Genomic DNA, 16,763 nt, shown 5'->3' with positions numbered 1-16,763 from the left:
CACGAAAGAAAGAAAGAAAGAAAGAAAGAAAGAAAGAAAGAAAGAAAGAGAGAAAGAGAGAAAGAGCAACATGTTATAAACTTGATAAAATAAAAATAGTGTGAGAATGAAGTCAGTGTCAAACACTTGTGACAGAGCTCCTCTCTTTGGCGCCAGGTCTAAACTCCATTCCAGCAGGTGGCGCTACAGCTCCGTGATCAGAGCTCACAAGTAGAAGGTAGCCGCGAAGCTAATGCTAATAGTCGTACGTCAAATCCACAAACTCGTGTTGTCAGTTCGTCATGTAGGAAGCGAACAAGCTGCTGATAACAAGTACCGACAGACTACAGACTGCAGTTGACGGACCGGATATCATAACGGAGAGAATTAACGAGAAAAGGTCAGTGACGAGACTGCAGCTGTTTGTATTAGCTACTATCGCTAGCTATCGTTAGCTTCCGTCTTAGCTAAGCTTGTGCTAGCTACTTAGCACCAACCAGCGGATTTCGATAGTTTTTCATCAGATAGTATCGTCTAACCAAACAGATTGTGATGGAACAGTGTGTAGTTCGGCTCTTTTACACACCACCGCGATTCCTATCATGCTAAATGTTTCTTATGGCAGGCAGCGGGAGAGGCTGTGGCTAACGTAGGATGTAAACAAAAGACGTGGCTAATCGATTAGCCTGGCCCTCCTCTTGACTTCCACACAGGCGCGACAGGATTCTCACACAAATGTAAAAGAACAACTAGGATTTCAATTCTGTACTTTGGGACGTAGTACGTGCCTTTTAACACGTGTTTCTACTTGAGCTAAAGGGTAAACAGCACACCATACAGCGTTGTTAGCATGATCACTGTCATGGGATAACATCGATGATCAAGCATAGGCCGACGTTTTCATGATTATTCTTCCGCAGAGTCTCTGATCACCTCATTCTTGCATAACTCTCTTGCTCAATGTTGTAACTATACTATAGTCACAGTTGTCTGCATTCTAGACTAAGGAAACGCTTATATTTATGACTCATAATGTGATCTTCAGTAAAGGATATCTAGTCAAATCGTCCTGCTCCTCTACACTGAGATATCTGCAGGATTCCCTGATGTGTTTCATTTTGTGACATAACAGATGCAAGCAGGGGACCCTGTGGTTGGTGCATCTATGGCAGTCTCTGGTGCCCAGAGTCGGTCAGAGGACGAAGAGTCGCTGGGAGTAAAAGATATGAAAAGGACAGCAACACAAGCATTTGGCAGTGGTGTTCCCAAACGTAGAAGTTCTTCCAGGTTTGATATATATTTCCTTGTATATTTTACATTCAGTCCAGCTGTGCAGTAGCATAGTTTTGTTGGCAATATACATAAATAAATGTGCTTCAAAAACGTTGACAAAATCATGTCCCCAGGTCGATAAAGAGGAAGAAGTTTGATGATGAGCTCGTAGAAAGCAGTCTTGTGAAGTCATCTAGCAGAGTCAAAGGCCCTCCTGTCATAGAGCCTGTCCGCTGTCCAGCGAGTGAACTTTCTTCTTGTGAGAAGAAAAAGGTTTGTGTCACCATGAAATCCACAGATTCCATCAGGAAACAATGGCTGCAATAGAGCATGTAAAGGTGTGATGGATGATTTATGTACCTTTGATACATTATGTCAGGTGACAAAGTCAGGAACCACTCTCACACCACCTCTCGCCATGGTAATAAACCCTCCACCCATCACCAAAAGAGTGAAGAAAAGCAAGCAACCTCTACATATCACCAAAGACCTGGGGCGATGGAAACCCACAGATGATCTGCTCCTCATAAATGCAGTGTTGCAGGTGAGGAGTTCAAAAATGTAAATCATTGCCATATTGTTTAATAATTCTGTGATTCTTGTATTAATGTGTCACTTAATGAATGTGTGACATTCATACCACCAATCTCTTATTTGTTTCTTTCTCTAGACAACAGATCTAACCTCAGTTCATCTGGGGGTCAAGTTCAGCTGTCGCTTTACTTTACGGGAAATTAAAGAGAGGTGGTACGCTCTGCTCTACGATCCTGTCATTTCAAAGTAAGAGTCTAAGACACCTTTAGCTCCCGTTCCAAGTTTCTGTATTAAACTTTTTGACACTCTGCAGTATCTTTGAATCTCATTCTCTTTGTTGTCGGCCTGGTTAGGCTGGCATGGCAGGCCATGCGGCAGCTTCACCCAGAGGCCATTGCAGCAATTCAAAGTAAAGCCCTCTTCAGTCAGGCTGAGGAGGTACTGCTGGCAAAGATTGGTTCGGTATGTGAAATTGTTTCCTTTGGAACATTTTTATCCATCACTTGCATTTACACATTTAACATCTGTACTCATAAATTATCTACCAAATTTTTCCCCAAACAGACCAGTCAGCCTAAACTGGACGTGTTCCAAGAGCTTCTTAGCAAGCACCCTGGTGTCTTTCACCCATCTCGCACTCCCAAGAGCTTACTGGTGCACTGGCAGCTGTTAAAGCAGTACTACCTACTGGATGACCAGAGTGGTGAGTTTATTTTCCCACCCATTTGTACCAATACTGGTACATTGCTAATTACAATGGCAGTTTAAATTTATGAGAAACATCTATTTTGGTATCATATACCTACTTTTATACTGCAGTGAATTGCAAATATGCCTGCACTAATTCACTCTTATTGATAGTCGTCATTCTGTTTTACAAGAAAGCCCCTGATGTCAGTTTTCAGAAACAATGTGATGGGCTCTATATTTAATGGCTTTTTTGGTTTTTATTGTGTGTTGCAGTCCAGCCTCTTCCTAAAGGGGACCAGGTCCTCAACTTCTCTGATGCTGAGCAGATGGTTGATGATGTAAAGTTAAAGTAAGACATTCATTTAGATTTCAGTATTTATGTTTTTTTCCCATGTACTCGCTACTCAGTAACATATTGTATGTTCATGAGTTTTCAAAACTGATCATGTTTCCTTTCCCACAGGGAGAGCAGAGATGAAGTTTTGGAACACGGTAAGAAATCATTATAAAAACAGATTCTTTATTACGTTGTTATTATTAGAGACAGAAATGTCCTAATGGATTTTATGGTCACTGATTTCTCAGAGCTGATGATTTCTGATCGCCACCAGAAAAGGGAGATCAGACAGTTAGAGCAGGAGTTGCCTCGTTGGCAGGTTCTCGTGGACAGTATCACAGGTATGTAGAGTTTCTCTAGCCAAGGACAAGCTTATGGCTTTTATTATTTGTTCTGGTAAATCTAGCCTGTGGAACTAATTAATGTTCATATGTGTCTCCAGGGATGAGCATGCCTGACTTTGATAACCAGACACTGGCAGCACTACGAGGACGAATGGTACGCTACCTCATGAGATCAAGAGAGGTAATTAATCTCCTTTCAGTTGTAACAGTGATGCAGTGCACACACTAGAGTGGCGAAAAAGGAAGGATATAGTCAAAGGGATTTTTTTTATCTGTGGAGATGTATTTTCACTGTGATGCTAATTGGTTTTTTTTTTACACAGATTACGTTGGGCAGGGCGACCAAGGACAAACAGATAGATGTGGATCTGTCACTAGAAGGACCTGCCTGGAAAATATCAAGAAAACAAGGTGAGTAAACTCATTCAGTGTCAGGCTGTAACATCACATTTAAAACACTATTCTAAAATATTTTCCTGTTACTGAAAGCACCTGAGAAACAGGAACAACTGAACAAAATCCAATGAAGCCTTCCCACAACTGAAGTTTTATTTTTGAGCGTTTGGATGTTGAGATTTTTTGTTCTGAAGATTAATTAAAGTGACATTCGAGTTGTACAAGGTGTAAGCTTTGTAATAGATATTTCTTCTGAAATAAAAAAATGTTGCTCATCTCCACTGTAGAGCTCGTCAAACTTTATCCTGTATTTTGACCAGTGGAAGCAGGATTCAAAAGCTTCTTCACAGCATTCAGATTGGGGCACATATATTCTTCTTAAGTATATATAAATGTATAAGTTGGAGCAAAGATGTCAACTAATTAAGACACAGATTTTCAAGCTTTTGGTGATACGAGTCAGCGCTGTTGTCAATATGCTTTAAATAAAAATGCATGCACCCTGCAGTGGAGTTCCTACATAACGTCCTGCTTCCTGCATGCTCTGCATTTTCCTGTTGTTGTGAACACAGATTATCTCCTGCTGCTTTCTTCATATGTGAAAGGGAAACCTAGGAGTTCTTACTGAAAACAGTTTAAGTGTTGCAAATTACCTAAACCTGGGATTTCTGTTGACAGAAAACACAACTACCAACCATCTACAAACCATGATTTATGAAATAAAAAAATGATGGTTACTCTGTGCGTTGCTGTTTACAGGAATTATTAAACTGAAGAATAATGGAGACTTCTTCATCGCCAACGAGGGCAGACGACCCATTTACATTGATGGGAGACCAGTCCTGTCGGGCAACAAGTGGAAACTCAATAACAACTCAGTGGTGGAGGTGTGTTTGTGATCCAACCAAGTCGTATAGGATTTCAAATGAAACTACTATAATATGTTCAAGTGGTACTGAGTCAACAAGCATGGCCCTAACATACTGTGTCTTTCTCTTCAGATCGCAGGTCTCCGCTTTGTGTTTCTAATTAACCTGGAACTTATCTCGCTAATAAAAGCTGAAGCAGCCAAGATGACACAGCAGTGAATGTCCGCGACCAAGCACAAGAATTATTAGACAGAACACACTGGCAGATGAATGGACCAGTCAGACGTTCTGCTGAGAAGAGGGCTTAACAAAGCACAGCACCGTTACCAAGACTCAGACTGACAACAGCTATGTTAACCTCACATGTGAACTTGTCAACAGGCTACTGCTTAACCCTGGAACTAAATAGTAACAGGTTCTCACTTGGTGTTTGAACATTTTCCATGTTGTAATGTAGATACTCTCATGGTAGAGCCTTGTTTTTCCAGTTTTTCAGAATATTGTATTTAAATGCTGCAGTAAAAGCTTTTTCAAAAACCAAACTTGTGTTCACAATGTTTTGTTTACAATCATTTTGTTGTTTCAGATATAAACAAGACAAATACTACATGAAACAACACATCCTGCATTTGGAAAAGATTCTGGCATCTATCCTTACGCTAACATGATGAAATACACTGAATAATTGTTACTCATATCCCATTACAGGAAATCAGCTAAAACCTTTTGAATCTTTCTAACTGTCAAAAAACAAATAAATATTGATGCCATACTGTATTTTGATAAGATTAATATTGACCAGTCAGAGTTCATAGATTAAATGGAGATGGGGAGATAAGAAGGATGCTTGCAGAGCACCTATCTCCACCAAGATTAAATGCCCTATCACGTTTTTGCAAAGCAAGTGCTAAAAAAATATTGGATCTGCCCTTATGTCCAGATCTGGATCAAAACTTCTTTGGCCTATGTCCCATCCTTCCTCCAAGTTCTGAAGAAATCTATTCAGGTGTTCTTGTGTAATCCTGCTGACAAACAGACAGATGGGTAAAAACATAAACTACTTAAAGGGGAAATGTAAAAACATATATAAAAATGTTAAAACTACTCTTTGGCAAAACATAATTCAGAAATGTGACATTAAACTTATATTTCCAACCAAAGTTAATATGGCAATAATAAACATCAAGCATATTTAGGAGTTTCAGGGGTAAACAGCATCAAACAGCAGCCAAATCCAATACAATTGAAGTAAATGGTGACCACATATGGAGACCACATATATATATCACAAGCTGATCCAACTTTATTGAATTTCATCATGGCAACACAATGTGATTCAGTAGTGTTCAAGACCTCCATGTGGCTGTGTGCACTCCTGATAAGATCTGGGCACGCTCCTGGTGAGTCAGTGGATGGTGTCCTGGTGTCCTCTCAGACCTGGATCAGGGCAGCAGTGGGCTCCTGATCATTCTGTGGCGGTACTTGCAGAATACATAATGTCTGTCTTCTGTATCCACTCTCAGCAATCAATTATATCATCTGTACTTTGCAGCAATCCAGTTTTAAATATAGACAATCCATCACTGACAGTTTAATCATTGAGTAATAAATGCACTTTGTTCCATGAGTCTTGTGAATCGGTCAAATCAAAGGAAGTTGTCACAATAAAGCACTAAATCTCACTGGCTTGTGAATGATTATACAGCTTTATTAAACCATGTGATGGCACTTATAAAGTTTCAGACTAATAAAAACTGAACCTAAGAGGAGGAGTGTACTATTTAACAGTGGCCAGTGTGCTGCATACAGACGTTTTCAAACTGTACAACTCTAACTTTAAGTTTTATTTGGCGGGTGATAGTTCAGCAGAAACCGGTCGGTTGACTTGGCAGAGAACACATAACCAGAGGTGGGTTCCTGAACGCCGCAGGGTCAGTGAACGTCTCAGCTCCGTGCTACGTATACGGAGGTTTGTGTTGTGCGTCTCGGTGACGGCGGAGGAGAACATCCGGACACACGCAGGGACTGGCCCAACAGAAGTGAGTTAACCCGACTCTGGTTCGGTTTACACGAAGAAACGAGCCGGGGTTGATGTTGCTTGTGTTTGTGAACGTTTCTAAAACGAGTGGGTGACGCGGGGCAGGTTTGCTGTGGATGCTTTAGCGCGCTAACTTCAGTGTTAGCTAAGTTTAGCTAAGTGAGGATGATGGGGATGTGGGTGACGTCAGACCTCAGGTCGCTAACGGACCTCAACTTTATTACAGTGACGTTATCTCCCAGCAGATAAACGCTGCCTCGGCGTGCAGCCTGAGCGCGACAGCTTCAGACATGTTCACAGTTCGATGCCCGCTGAGCTCAGTGTTAGACTGATCTCTGCTCTCATGCTCTCAGAAGGTCTCTCAGGGTGTTAGCATGTGTCCACACAACATGCGAGGCGACTGCAGCCAGCACATGCGTCCAGCTTCATGATATAAATAGACAGTGGCCGAACTGGGATTTCTCTTAACCAGGGACCATTAAGCGGCCACAGTCTATACAGAGGAGCCGATCATATGTCCACACACAGGTCCTGATTCAGTGAGAGCACGCTGAAGTCATTCCTGTTCACTGTTCGCTCCAGAGCTTTGAGCTAAAACGCACCTCAATTCATATATTTTGATAGTTGTTCGTTGTTCAAGCAAATTGTTTACTTTAAAAAAGCATCGAATTTTCTTTTTGTAAATGGTCATAACTATTTTAAGTATTGTTTCTTAGAGACTAATTTATTTCACTAATTAACTTGGCACTTCAGGGACCAATCAGATTTCAGCTGGGGCAAGGGACCCCACCCCCCTGGCACATTTGTGAATATATAATTCTGTCTATGCAGTCAACATTAGTTGACAGTAAATTGCAACATTCCAGTCCTTTTTACAAGTTCAAATATCTTTAAGGCAGAAATACAACTCATAAAAGTGAACTGACACTGAACGACATTCACTTGCCTCCTGGACGAAGAAGAGTTAGCATCATTCCTTCAAACTGACAGTTAACATATCATATTTGCATAAAGAGAGAAAAAATCTGGATGAAAAATTACTTTTACAGCTAATCTTCACAACATTTCTCATTAAATGACACTCTAGTGATAACAAGCCGGCCTCAATCTGCTGATCTCACACAGAGACCCAGCTTCTCTGTAACCTTCAGGGAGATAAGACTTTTAACTAATTTTGTAACATGCAGATAATGTTTGCAAAATTCATCATAACTAATAGATTGGCAGAAGCTCAAGGTAAGCTTGACGGGCACATTTGTGGCTGTAGATAATCACCTGTCAAAGATACCAGGGCTATCCACAATATGTGCATGAAAACATCCAAAAAATGCTGCTCCGCCTTCCGCTTGACGAGCTGCAGCCTTTATCAGCGGGACACAGTCACACAAATGACAGAAAAGATGATGTGACGGTTCAAGTCAGGTTAGGGAATTGCAGATTTCTGTAAACACAGACATAAAAGGCCTAAAATATAATTAAATAAAAGTGTTGGGCTGCAAAAGTTTTTTATTTATCACAGATAAATCTGCTGATTATTTTCATGATAAATAGTTTGTCCGTAAAGGGTCAAAAATAGTTCAAAGGGTCCACATAAACATGGTTATGTTGCCAGCATGCAGGCAGCACTCACATCAGATAAAGTAGAAAAAAACATTTGGCAGCTGCCTGCAAGATGAGTCAGCTGTTACATAGAGTTTGCAGGTAACGTGCCAAACTGTTGTTTTGCTGTGTTTTCATTGGCATATCTGGCACTCGACTTATTCATTATAAGTTTGGTTTTAGTTGTTTGCAACAATAATGGGTTGAAACATCATGATTGACAGCTGAGATGGACTCATGATTGGTTGAGTGTATGTATCGCTCCATCCTCTGATCGCTACTGCACAGACTGGCTATAAATGCTTAACATGGCAGTGCTCCTATCCGGGAAATTCTTGCTTCATTTCTGGGTAGTGGGAGGACGTGGAAACGCATCATCACTCTTTATATACTAATTACATTGCAACAGCCAAAGCTTCCAAGGTTTTGGGTCAGCCCTACCTGAGTCATAACTTATTTTCTTGATGTGGAAATGTCAGGGTATCGTCAACAGAAGAAGACACATTCTTTTTTAATGACATTTCTCATTAAAAAGTAATATTTTGTTTCTTAACAGGATGCTGGACAGTGTGTCCATGTTTACCATAATAGTGTTACACATTAATGTGTGTGGTGAGGGAGGAGGGGGATAAAGCCCAGCTCTCCTCTGTGTGTTCACTCCCCCTCACCGGGTTGGCTCCTCTCGCTGGTTGAAGTAACTGCTGGTTGGCCGGGTGAGGAGGAGTAGAAGGGTTTAAAGGTTCATGTTTTAACTACATCACATGCTGGGAAAAACAGTGCTCTGCTTTGTTAGATCCTCACTCATGAGTCCGGCTTTCAGAGGGATGGTCGCAGCCTCTTTAACTCTGACTCACTGCACAGTCTCATGTTAAACACATGTAAGGCATGTTGATGCTGCTGGAGGTTAACAGGAACAGTTATGTAAATCTGGATGGAAAATAAAGATTAGCTGTAAAGATTAGCCACATTAGCAAACATTTGTTTGCTCTTGACCTTAGACTTCCAACCTGCAGGGGACCAGGCCCTGCTCACAGGGTTAAGAGATGAATCGGAACTTCAGGCATATTGACTGGATGAGCAAGAAAAAACTGTTTTAGTCATCCTTTGACTTTTCTTGAATGTCAGTCATTTCTATGAGCTTATTCCTCTTTAAGCCATCAGATGTCATATTGTATTGCAAAATGAGCTGAAATTCAGTAACTTGTTCATTAAAAAAGAACTTTATTGTAAGGTGCTGTTTGTTGCAACACTGAAATTACCATTTTTCCTCAACTCCAGAAGATCAATGCAATGCTGCTTCTCAGACGCTGCCACAGCCTGACTCGATTTGGCCCTGTCAGCACTCAAAGGTACAGCAATGGAACAAAATACGCATATGATGAAGGATAATCCAGCTGTTAACAATAGTCTGACTTTTATATTTATCCAGTTTTTATGTTTGTGTCCTTTTTTGTGAACATACTAATCTTATTGAATTTCTATCAATAGACACATACTCACCATCTAATGAGTTTGATCGGCATAAAAAATTCCTTCAGTTGTTTTCATTATCACAGACATCCGGTGGCACCTGCTGTGGCATCCTGCGCGTTTCGGCTCTGGAGCAACAGCAGCGGTGACGACCAGAGATCGTACCAGCATGCCCACAGTCCCAGCTGGAGACATGGCCTGGCAGGACTGCTCGCTGGTACAGGGGCTGTACTGGCTTATGGCCTCCACAAGCACAAGGTTAGTGGCAGATAAGATCTGTGAAGACAGTCTATGTAGATCAGTCATCTTGTAATTTTTTACATTAATTATCCAGAAGATAGCATTGTTTGATGGTTCATTCAAAATCCATTTATTTGTGAATCAGCATATGGGCACTCTATGTTTACATGGACATCAAGAATCAGACTTTTGGCCTTATTTGGAATAAGACATAACTCTGATCTATGATGTTTACATGAGTTGCTAATAGAATATCCCATTCATATACCTGTTTACATGTTACCCAGGGCTTGCATCGTTTAGTAGTTGGTATCTGCTCAAAAAGTCATGAGCAGATCAAAGTAAAAAAAAGAAAAAAAAGATCAACAGCTCAGTAACATGAGGCTGCTGCTTTAAGAATAAATATCACCTGGTCGACAAGAATGTTGTTTGCACAATCAGCACTGAGGCCTCTTGGCTCATGGTGGTGTGATGCTGCAGTGTGATGTCAGAAAATTACAAAAGGGGTTGAATAACCCAAATGTTTTTTTTTTACATAGCTGTACCATGTATTTACAATAGAGCCCAACTGATTTTTTTAAAATTTCTGATTTCTGATTCTGTAATTGATACTTACAGTTTAACTTGTTACAGTTTAACAATAAACTTTATTGTAAATGCAACCAACTATTTACATTTCTATATAAATAATAAACAGATGTTTTACATTAAATGTAAATATAAATTCTGCATTGTTTATCTCTGTTAAAGGCTCATATCAGTTGATATAATTGCTCAACTGATGTATTGGTCGCGCTCTAATTAACAGCATACTCCGTCAGACACTCTCAGAATTGGCCACTTATCTGTCTCTCCCTCCTACAGGCTGAGCAGGTGGACACCGTCAGAACTCCGACCTTAGAGACGACCATATCTTTTCCCATCATCAGCCAGGAAGAAGTCACAAAGCATCGCTCTCTGAAGGATGGCGTGTGGGTCACTTACCAAGGCGGCGTCTATGACATCACTGAGTTTGTGGCCATGCACCCCGGTGGGGATAAAATCATGTTGGCTGCAGGTGGGGCCATTGAACCCTTTTGGGCGCTGTATGCTGTGCACAACCAGGAACACGTGTTGAAAATGCTCTCAGAATATAAGGTGAGCACATCTGTGGTTTCTATTTATAATTTAACTGATTGTGAAATTTATAAAGTAGAAAAGGTGAAAAGTCCAAGTTAACAAACATTACAGTTTACAGACGTTCTTGTTCAACTTTGACCTGTCGTAGCAACCACGTGGGGGAAATAACTTGTGGTTTTACCTCCAAATAAAGTTGTAGATAATCGAACTATACTCTTATCTTATATGTATCGTTTTTTAGGTGCTGCACAACAAATTTTGTTGTACAAATTTGTGCAATGACAATAAAGCTTTCTATTCTATTACATTTTTCTATTCTATTAAAACTTTTCTGATCATTTGATAATGCATGTTTCCTGACCAACTGGACCTATTGTTATTGATGAGGATATGTGCTTGGTTATCATACAACAATAATTAACTACTGCAAATGTATGAATATAACATTAATAGAAAAAAATATATATTTTTCAGAACATTTTAATTACAAAAACACCAAGTCACACATAAACCTTCATTTAATAATGTTAATGCTTAATCTATGATAAATATAAAGAGATTTATATACATTTACAGTCTGGGGTTAGTCTCTAAAGTCTTTTCTCAAAAACAAACTTTGCTTTTCATATATAAATAATGCAGCAGGAGATTGTCCAGGTTAGACGTATTCACAACAACATGAAAAGTGTCGTCCATGCAGGAGGTAGGACATGATGTCTGATTTGGGGTGGTGATTTCAAACTGTATTCTCACATGGGCTCACTCTGAGATTTTACTTGGGGGCTGGCACAAAAAGTTCAGGAGAATGTCCAGAATAACTGACTCTGAACATTTTCACACACAGGCCCTCTGGATAATGTCAGGAGAAAGTTCAGTGTATGTCTGAAAGCAGCCTCAGGGTTTCTGGGAGATGTCTGTGGGATTTGAGCCTGTTGTCCTTTTTGATTTTGTCCATCTTGCATTTGCATTTCACTGAAGACAAAAAGTGCAAAGCTTTACTGCGTTCTGTCAAATAAAAACCTGTGTCCACTGCAGACCCGGGAGTGACTGTTGACTGTATCCATTCTCATTACAGTCATTACAGACTGGCTTATGTGATTGCTTGTGACATTGGTTATAATTATAATGACGCTTCTGTGTCCGTGCTTAATACAAGGTCGGTGAGTTGAGTGCAGAGGAGCTGAAGAAGCAACAGGCTGTGAAATCATCTGACCCCTACTCCTCCGATCCAGAGCGCCACCCGGTCCTGCGCATCAACAACCTGAAGCCCTTCAATGCTGAGCCACCTCCTGAAATCCTCTCCGACAGCTACATCACTCCCTCGGCTTTCTTCTTCAAAAGAAACCACCTACCAGTTCCTCAGGTGGACCCGGCATCTTACCAGCTCCATGTGGAGGGACTACCCAGAGGAGCTCTGACGCTGTCTTTAGAGGACTTGAAGACTAAATTCCCCAAACACACCGTCACTGCCACTCTGCAGTGTGCAGGTAACCGCCGTTCTGAGATGAATACGGTCAAGCAGGTGAAAGGACTAAACTGGGGCATTGCTGCGATCAGTAACGCCACATGGAGCGGCGCTTACCTCAGGGATGTGCTGCTGGCAGCGGGCTACGGGCCAGATGTGGCACAGTGGGCTCGCCACGTTCAGTTTGAGGGACTGGACAAGGATGTGACAGGTACGACCTATGGTGCTTCAATCCCTCTGAACAAGGCGGTTGGTGAGGAAGGCGATGTGTTGCTGGCTTATGAAATGAATGGCAAGGAGCTTCCTGCAGACCACGGCTTCCCTGTCCGTGTTGTGGTGCCGGGCACAGTGGGTGCACGTAATGTTAAATGGCTTGGGAAGATCATCGTGAGCGCAGAGGAGAGCAGCAGCCACTGGCAGCAGAACGACTACAAGGGTTTTTCCCCCGGGACCGACTGGGACACAGTGGACTTCAAATCTGCACCGGCCATTCAAGAGCTGCCCATTCAGTCTGCCATCACCACACCGGCCGACGGTGCTGTGGTCGATCGGTCGGAGGAAGAGGTGATTGTTAAGGGCTATGCCTGGAGTGGTGGGGGCAGAGAGGTGGTACGTGTGGATGTTTCTCTAGATGGAGGAAAGACGTGGCAAGTGGCCCAACTGAGGACCGGTGACAAGGGGCAAGCAGCCGAACCTGCACCTCCAACAGGACGAGCCTGGGCCTGGAAGCTGTGGGAAGTGACGGCTCCTCTTCCCCCTGAAGCTCAGGATCTTGAGATAGTTTGCAAGGCAGTTGACAACAGCTACAACATGCAGCCGGACACAGTGGCTCCCATCTGGAACCTGAGGGGTGTCCTGAGTAACGCCTGGCACAGAGTGAAGGTGAAGATCAGAGAGGATGAGGATGAGGAGGAATAGACTCACTTCACATTCTGGATGCAAACATTTAGAGAGTGGACTTTAAATCTGATATTTGGACTCAGCAGGAAAATCAATGACGGAAAAAAGAGCAGATTCACAGAGACCAAGCACGCACAATATTTTAAAGTTTTTCAACAAATACAGCCGAATGTTTTCCGTCTTGAAGTATTTATGCAGTCACAGTTTCCTGTGGGACTTGAACAGTTTCAGCAGAACAAAGCTGTAGGTTCTAAATAACAAGCAAAAGAGTTGTATCAAGTGACGAGTCACTTACACTTGGATCATTAGTGAATATGTATTTCTGTAACATTTATAGAAAAGAAAACATTTCCTTTTGTAAATTCCTCCAACCTTCTTAAAACAGATTTATAGTAAATACTATATTAAAAGAGTTTGACTGTTATGTACACACGATTGACATTTTGGATAATACATTTGAATCTAGTAGTACTTAGTTTATGGTAGTAAAGTTTTGAGCTTATTATTGTGTCATTATTTTAAATTAGGCTACTGGAGATGCTTTTTTCTTTAGAGAGAACAGTTTACTAAGCACAGACTCATCTAGGAAGCTCTAAAACATCAGTAGCTTTTATTTATCTGAAAACGTGACTTTGCCGATCAATAACCTTTTGCAACAGATCATGTTTTTAAGTTTGAGGAGCCAGACGAAGTGATTTACCAAAAGAAACTATGACAGGCTGAGATCATCTGCTTATGTTCAGCAAATAACAGGTGAACTTTGACCTTCAGTTTTTCCACTGTCTCCAGATCCCACTGTGAAGATTGAGGGAACATTTAGTCGCTTGAAGACATTTCTTTAGCACAATTGTGAGCTGATGTGTTTCATGCAGGCCTTTATGTTTTGTGGCAGTTTTGTGAGAGGAGGTGAATCAATGATTTAGATCAAAATGCAGACATTCAAGTGTTGGTACCTAACGAGGAGAGAGACAAAACAGAGGACTGTACTACGAAGCAGGATTTGTGGTCATTGAGGAAACCTCAGGTTTAATTCTGGAGTTTCTGACTTACTTCAGTGGCTCGTTTTGTAAAACCAGTCCACAGATCAATAGATAACCATCATTCTTACAGGATCCTGAAAGGGAAAAAAGAGTTTACAAGAAGGTGACAAAGAAGATATTTTTATAAATCAGTGGATTTGTTTTGCTGCTCTTACCTTTTAACGTGTCCACTGTTGTTTAAAATCAGAGCTTCTGAGTAAAAAGAAGAGTTTATCACACTAAATACACTATAATTATTATTGATTAATCATGACAGCAAGCTAAATACTCAGTCAGTAAAAATGCGATAATTCATGTATTCATTTAAATTATATCCTTTCGGACTCTTCTTTGACCTTTATTACTGGAAAATATTAGTGTTTCTTTTCTATTCAAGTTATGTGAACATGTTTATATTTCATCTTGTTGAATTCACTTTCTGCTTTAACCAAATTGACCTCCAGCTATCTGTGATTCTCCTCATATCATATTGAGTGTTTTATTTATGGATCTGATAATGTTGCCTGTACTCTAACAATGAGCCATCCTTCTGTGTCTCTTTGAGTGTGGGTATCTTGTTCTGATAGGAGTAGGGAAAGTATTCAGTACATAATTTATCATATTGTATTGATTAAACAGAGACCAGGAAGCTGAAGATTTCATAAAAATTAATGTACCTTTTTTTTTGGGCTTTGCTAACAAAGTAATTTCAAATGGTAAAACTACTTTTTCATAATGATTCTTAAATGTGGCAACAGAGGAAACATGACATAAAGTGACTCAGAAGCTTGTGAAATGATGTTGCAGCTGGCAGGAAGCTGACAGGAGGAAAAAAGAGAGGGTAGTTTAAAGTAAAAGTTTAAAAAGTAAACTTAACATTCAAAACTACAGTCATTTGAATAGCAGGAACAGTTCAGGTACATTTCCAACAATACAGTAACCCTGAAATAAAGCTACAGTCCATAATTTACAGGATATCTTAATGAATTGGGAGATAGGATGTTGTCATGGCGATGACTACCCTGTCCTTTTGCCCTGAGAGGAGATTAAAGTGATCTATGTTGTTATTTAAGTGTTTTCCATGCACGATAAATGCAGTTGGACTTATTTGTTTAGACATGGGACGTTTTCTGTTATTTTTCTTTCTGATCTGTCTTTGACTCATAAATGACTAGAATTGTGACCAGCAGAAAAAACCCATTAATGCAGTTGTTGCAGTTGTTCCAGGCTGTGTCATGATGCTGGTGTGAGTACAACCATAAACTGCTCATGAAGACGTAGGAGAAATGACTGAGAAGGGAAGTAACATCAGCTGCAAAATGAATCACATTAAATAAATATTGGTCCGTTGCCAAAAATAATCATCGGATTATTTTATGTCTTTCTTCAGCTTCTTTGCTTTTGTGTGCCAAAAGCAGCCTTATTAAAAAAAATTGTATTATGTCTCTTTTCCTTTCTCCTCCTCATTATCAGTAATACATGATTCTGTCATTCTGTATGGGTCAGCAGTGAACTTAGGATGGGTCAATGAATTAATCAGCCCCCCATTGAGAGCCTATAAATGAACAGCACTATACATCAATCCATTGATTAGCAAGTATAATATTGTTATAAATAAAATGTATTTTAAAAGATAGGATTATATACCATCACAATTTTTACAAGATATAATCTCTTCTGTACTGACTATGTACATTATATCTATAAAATTACATCTAAGATCTACAAAATAATACAAAAACAAAGAAGACAAAATAATTAAAGATAAAATAAATTGCATTATTGTTGACCGTAGATGAAAAACATATTTCTCTTTGCTCCTGGAAAATCTGGATTTAACTTCAGCAGTTGGCACAAAAAGACAAACTTGTAGTGTCAGTGTTTCTCAGGTTTTAGTCTGTGTCGTAACTCTGAGGTCAGATGATGCCAACTGAGCGATGACATATGGAGAGCAGCTGTTTCACCAACTAAAGCTATTGTAACATTCATTCAGTCCAACTATTCTTCATTTCTGCAAGAGTATAGGTACAAATACACAGGGAAAGTGCCACTTACTAAACTTGTATCATTCATTACTGAATATTTATAATCTATGTAGACTTTATATTGCTTGAGATTTAATAAATAAATAAAATCTACACAACTTCAACATTTCTATAATAATCACAGATTTGACTCATTGACTTGGATGTTCTGAATCAAGCAGATTTTACCGACAAGGCAACAACTTAAATTGTCCTCCCTTGTCAGAAATAGTTAAGAGAAGTTGCTGATCAACTCATTCAATCCTCCTCCAAAACCTTCACTTCCACTTATTCAACATGAAACACAATACATCAGCAAAATATCTTTCTTTCACTTCACTGATTTATTTTAAAATAAAGGCTTTTATATGCAGTCATCCAAATCTAAAGTGTGAGTTTAATACAAACCCAGCTGCAGACTCCAGCTGATGTTGAGAGTTGTCAAACCACATGGTACAAATATAAAAT

At 40.1% G+C, this 16,763-nt stretch overlaps 2 protein-coding genes across 3 annotated transcripts; both read left to right on the top strand.

Annotated features, from left to right (window-relative positions):
• The first annotated feature begins 182 nt into the window (after positions 1-182).
• On the top strand, positions 183-4,963 carry mcrs1 (microspherule protein 1). The gene is made up of 14 exons (XM_020086323.2): positions 183-379; positions 1,112-1,266; positions 1,386-1,524; positions 1,631-1,795; positions 1,922-2,031; positions 2,139-2,247; positions 2,350-2,488; positions 2,749-2,824; positions 2,939-2,967; positions 3,061-3,153; positions 3,255-3,337; positions 3,480-3,567; positions 4,312-4,439; positions 4,554-4,963. The coding sequence occupies exons 2-14, from the start codon at positions 1,112-1,114 to the stop codon at positions 4,638-4,640; spliced, it is 1,401 nt and encodes a 466-aa protein (XP_019941882.1). The 5' UTR covers positions 183-379; the 3' UTR covers positions 4,641-4,963.
• A 1,226-nt stretch (positions 4,964-6,189) lies between these two features.
• On the top strand, positions 6,190-15,714 carry suox (sulfite oxidase). 2 transcript variants are annotated; one of them, XM_069538508.1, is made up of 5 exons: positions 6,190-6,460; positions 9,337-9,407; positions 9,615-9,786; positions 10,633-10,905; positions 12,044-15,714. In XM_069538508.1, the coding sequence occupies exons 2-5, from the start codon at positions 9,349-9,351 to the stop codon at positions 13,268-13,270; spliced, it is 1,731 nt and encodes a 576-aa protein (XP_069394609.1). In that variant the 5' UTR covers positions 6,190-6,460; positions 9,337-9,348; the 3' UTR covers positions 13,271-15,714. The 2 variants fall into 2 exon arrangements, with proteins under 2 accessions (XP_069394609.1, XP_069394614.1); XM_069538513.1 differs by having other exon boundaries at positions 6,218-6,460; positions 9,340-9,407.
• The last annotated feature ends 1,049 nt before the right edge of the window (positions 15,715-16,763 follow it).

Source organism: Paralichthys olivaceus, chromosome 2, assembly GCF_024713975.1.
Source record: "Paralichthys olivaceus isolate ysfri-2021 chromosome 2, ASM2471397v2, whole genome shotgun sequence".
Lineage (NCBI taxonomy): Eukaryota > Metazoa > Chordata > Actinopteri > Pleuronectiformes > Paralichthyidae > Paralichthys > Paralichthys olivaceus.
The sequence above is the reverse complement of the archived record's forward strand: the minus strand, read 5'-3'. Positions and strand labels throughout refer to the sequence as shown.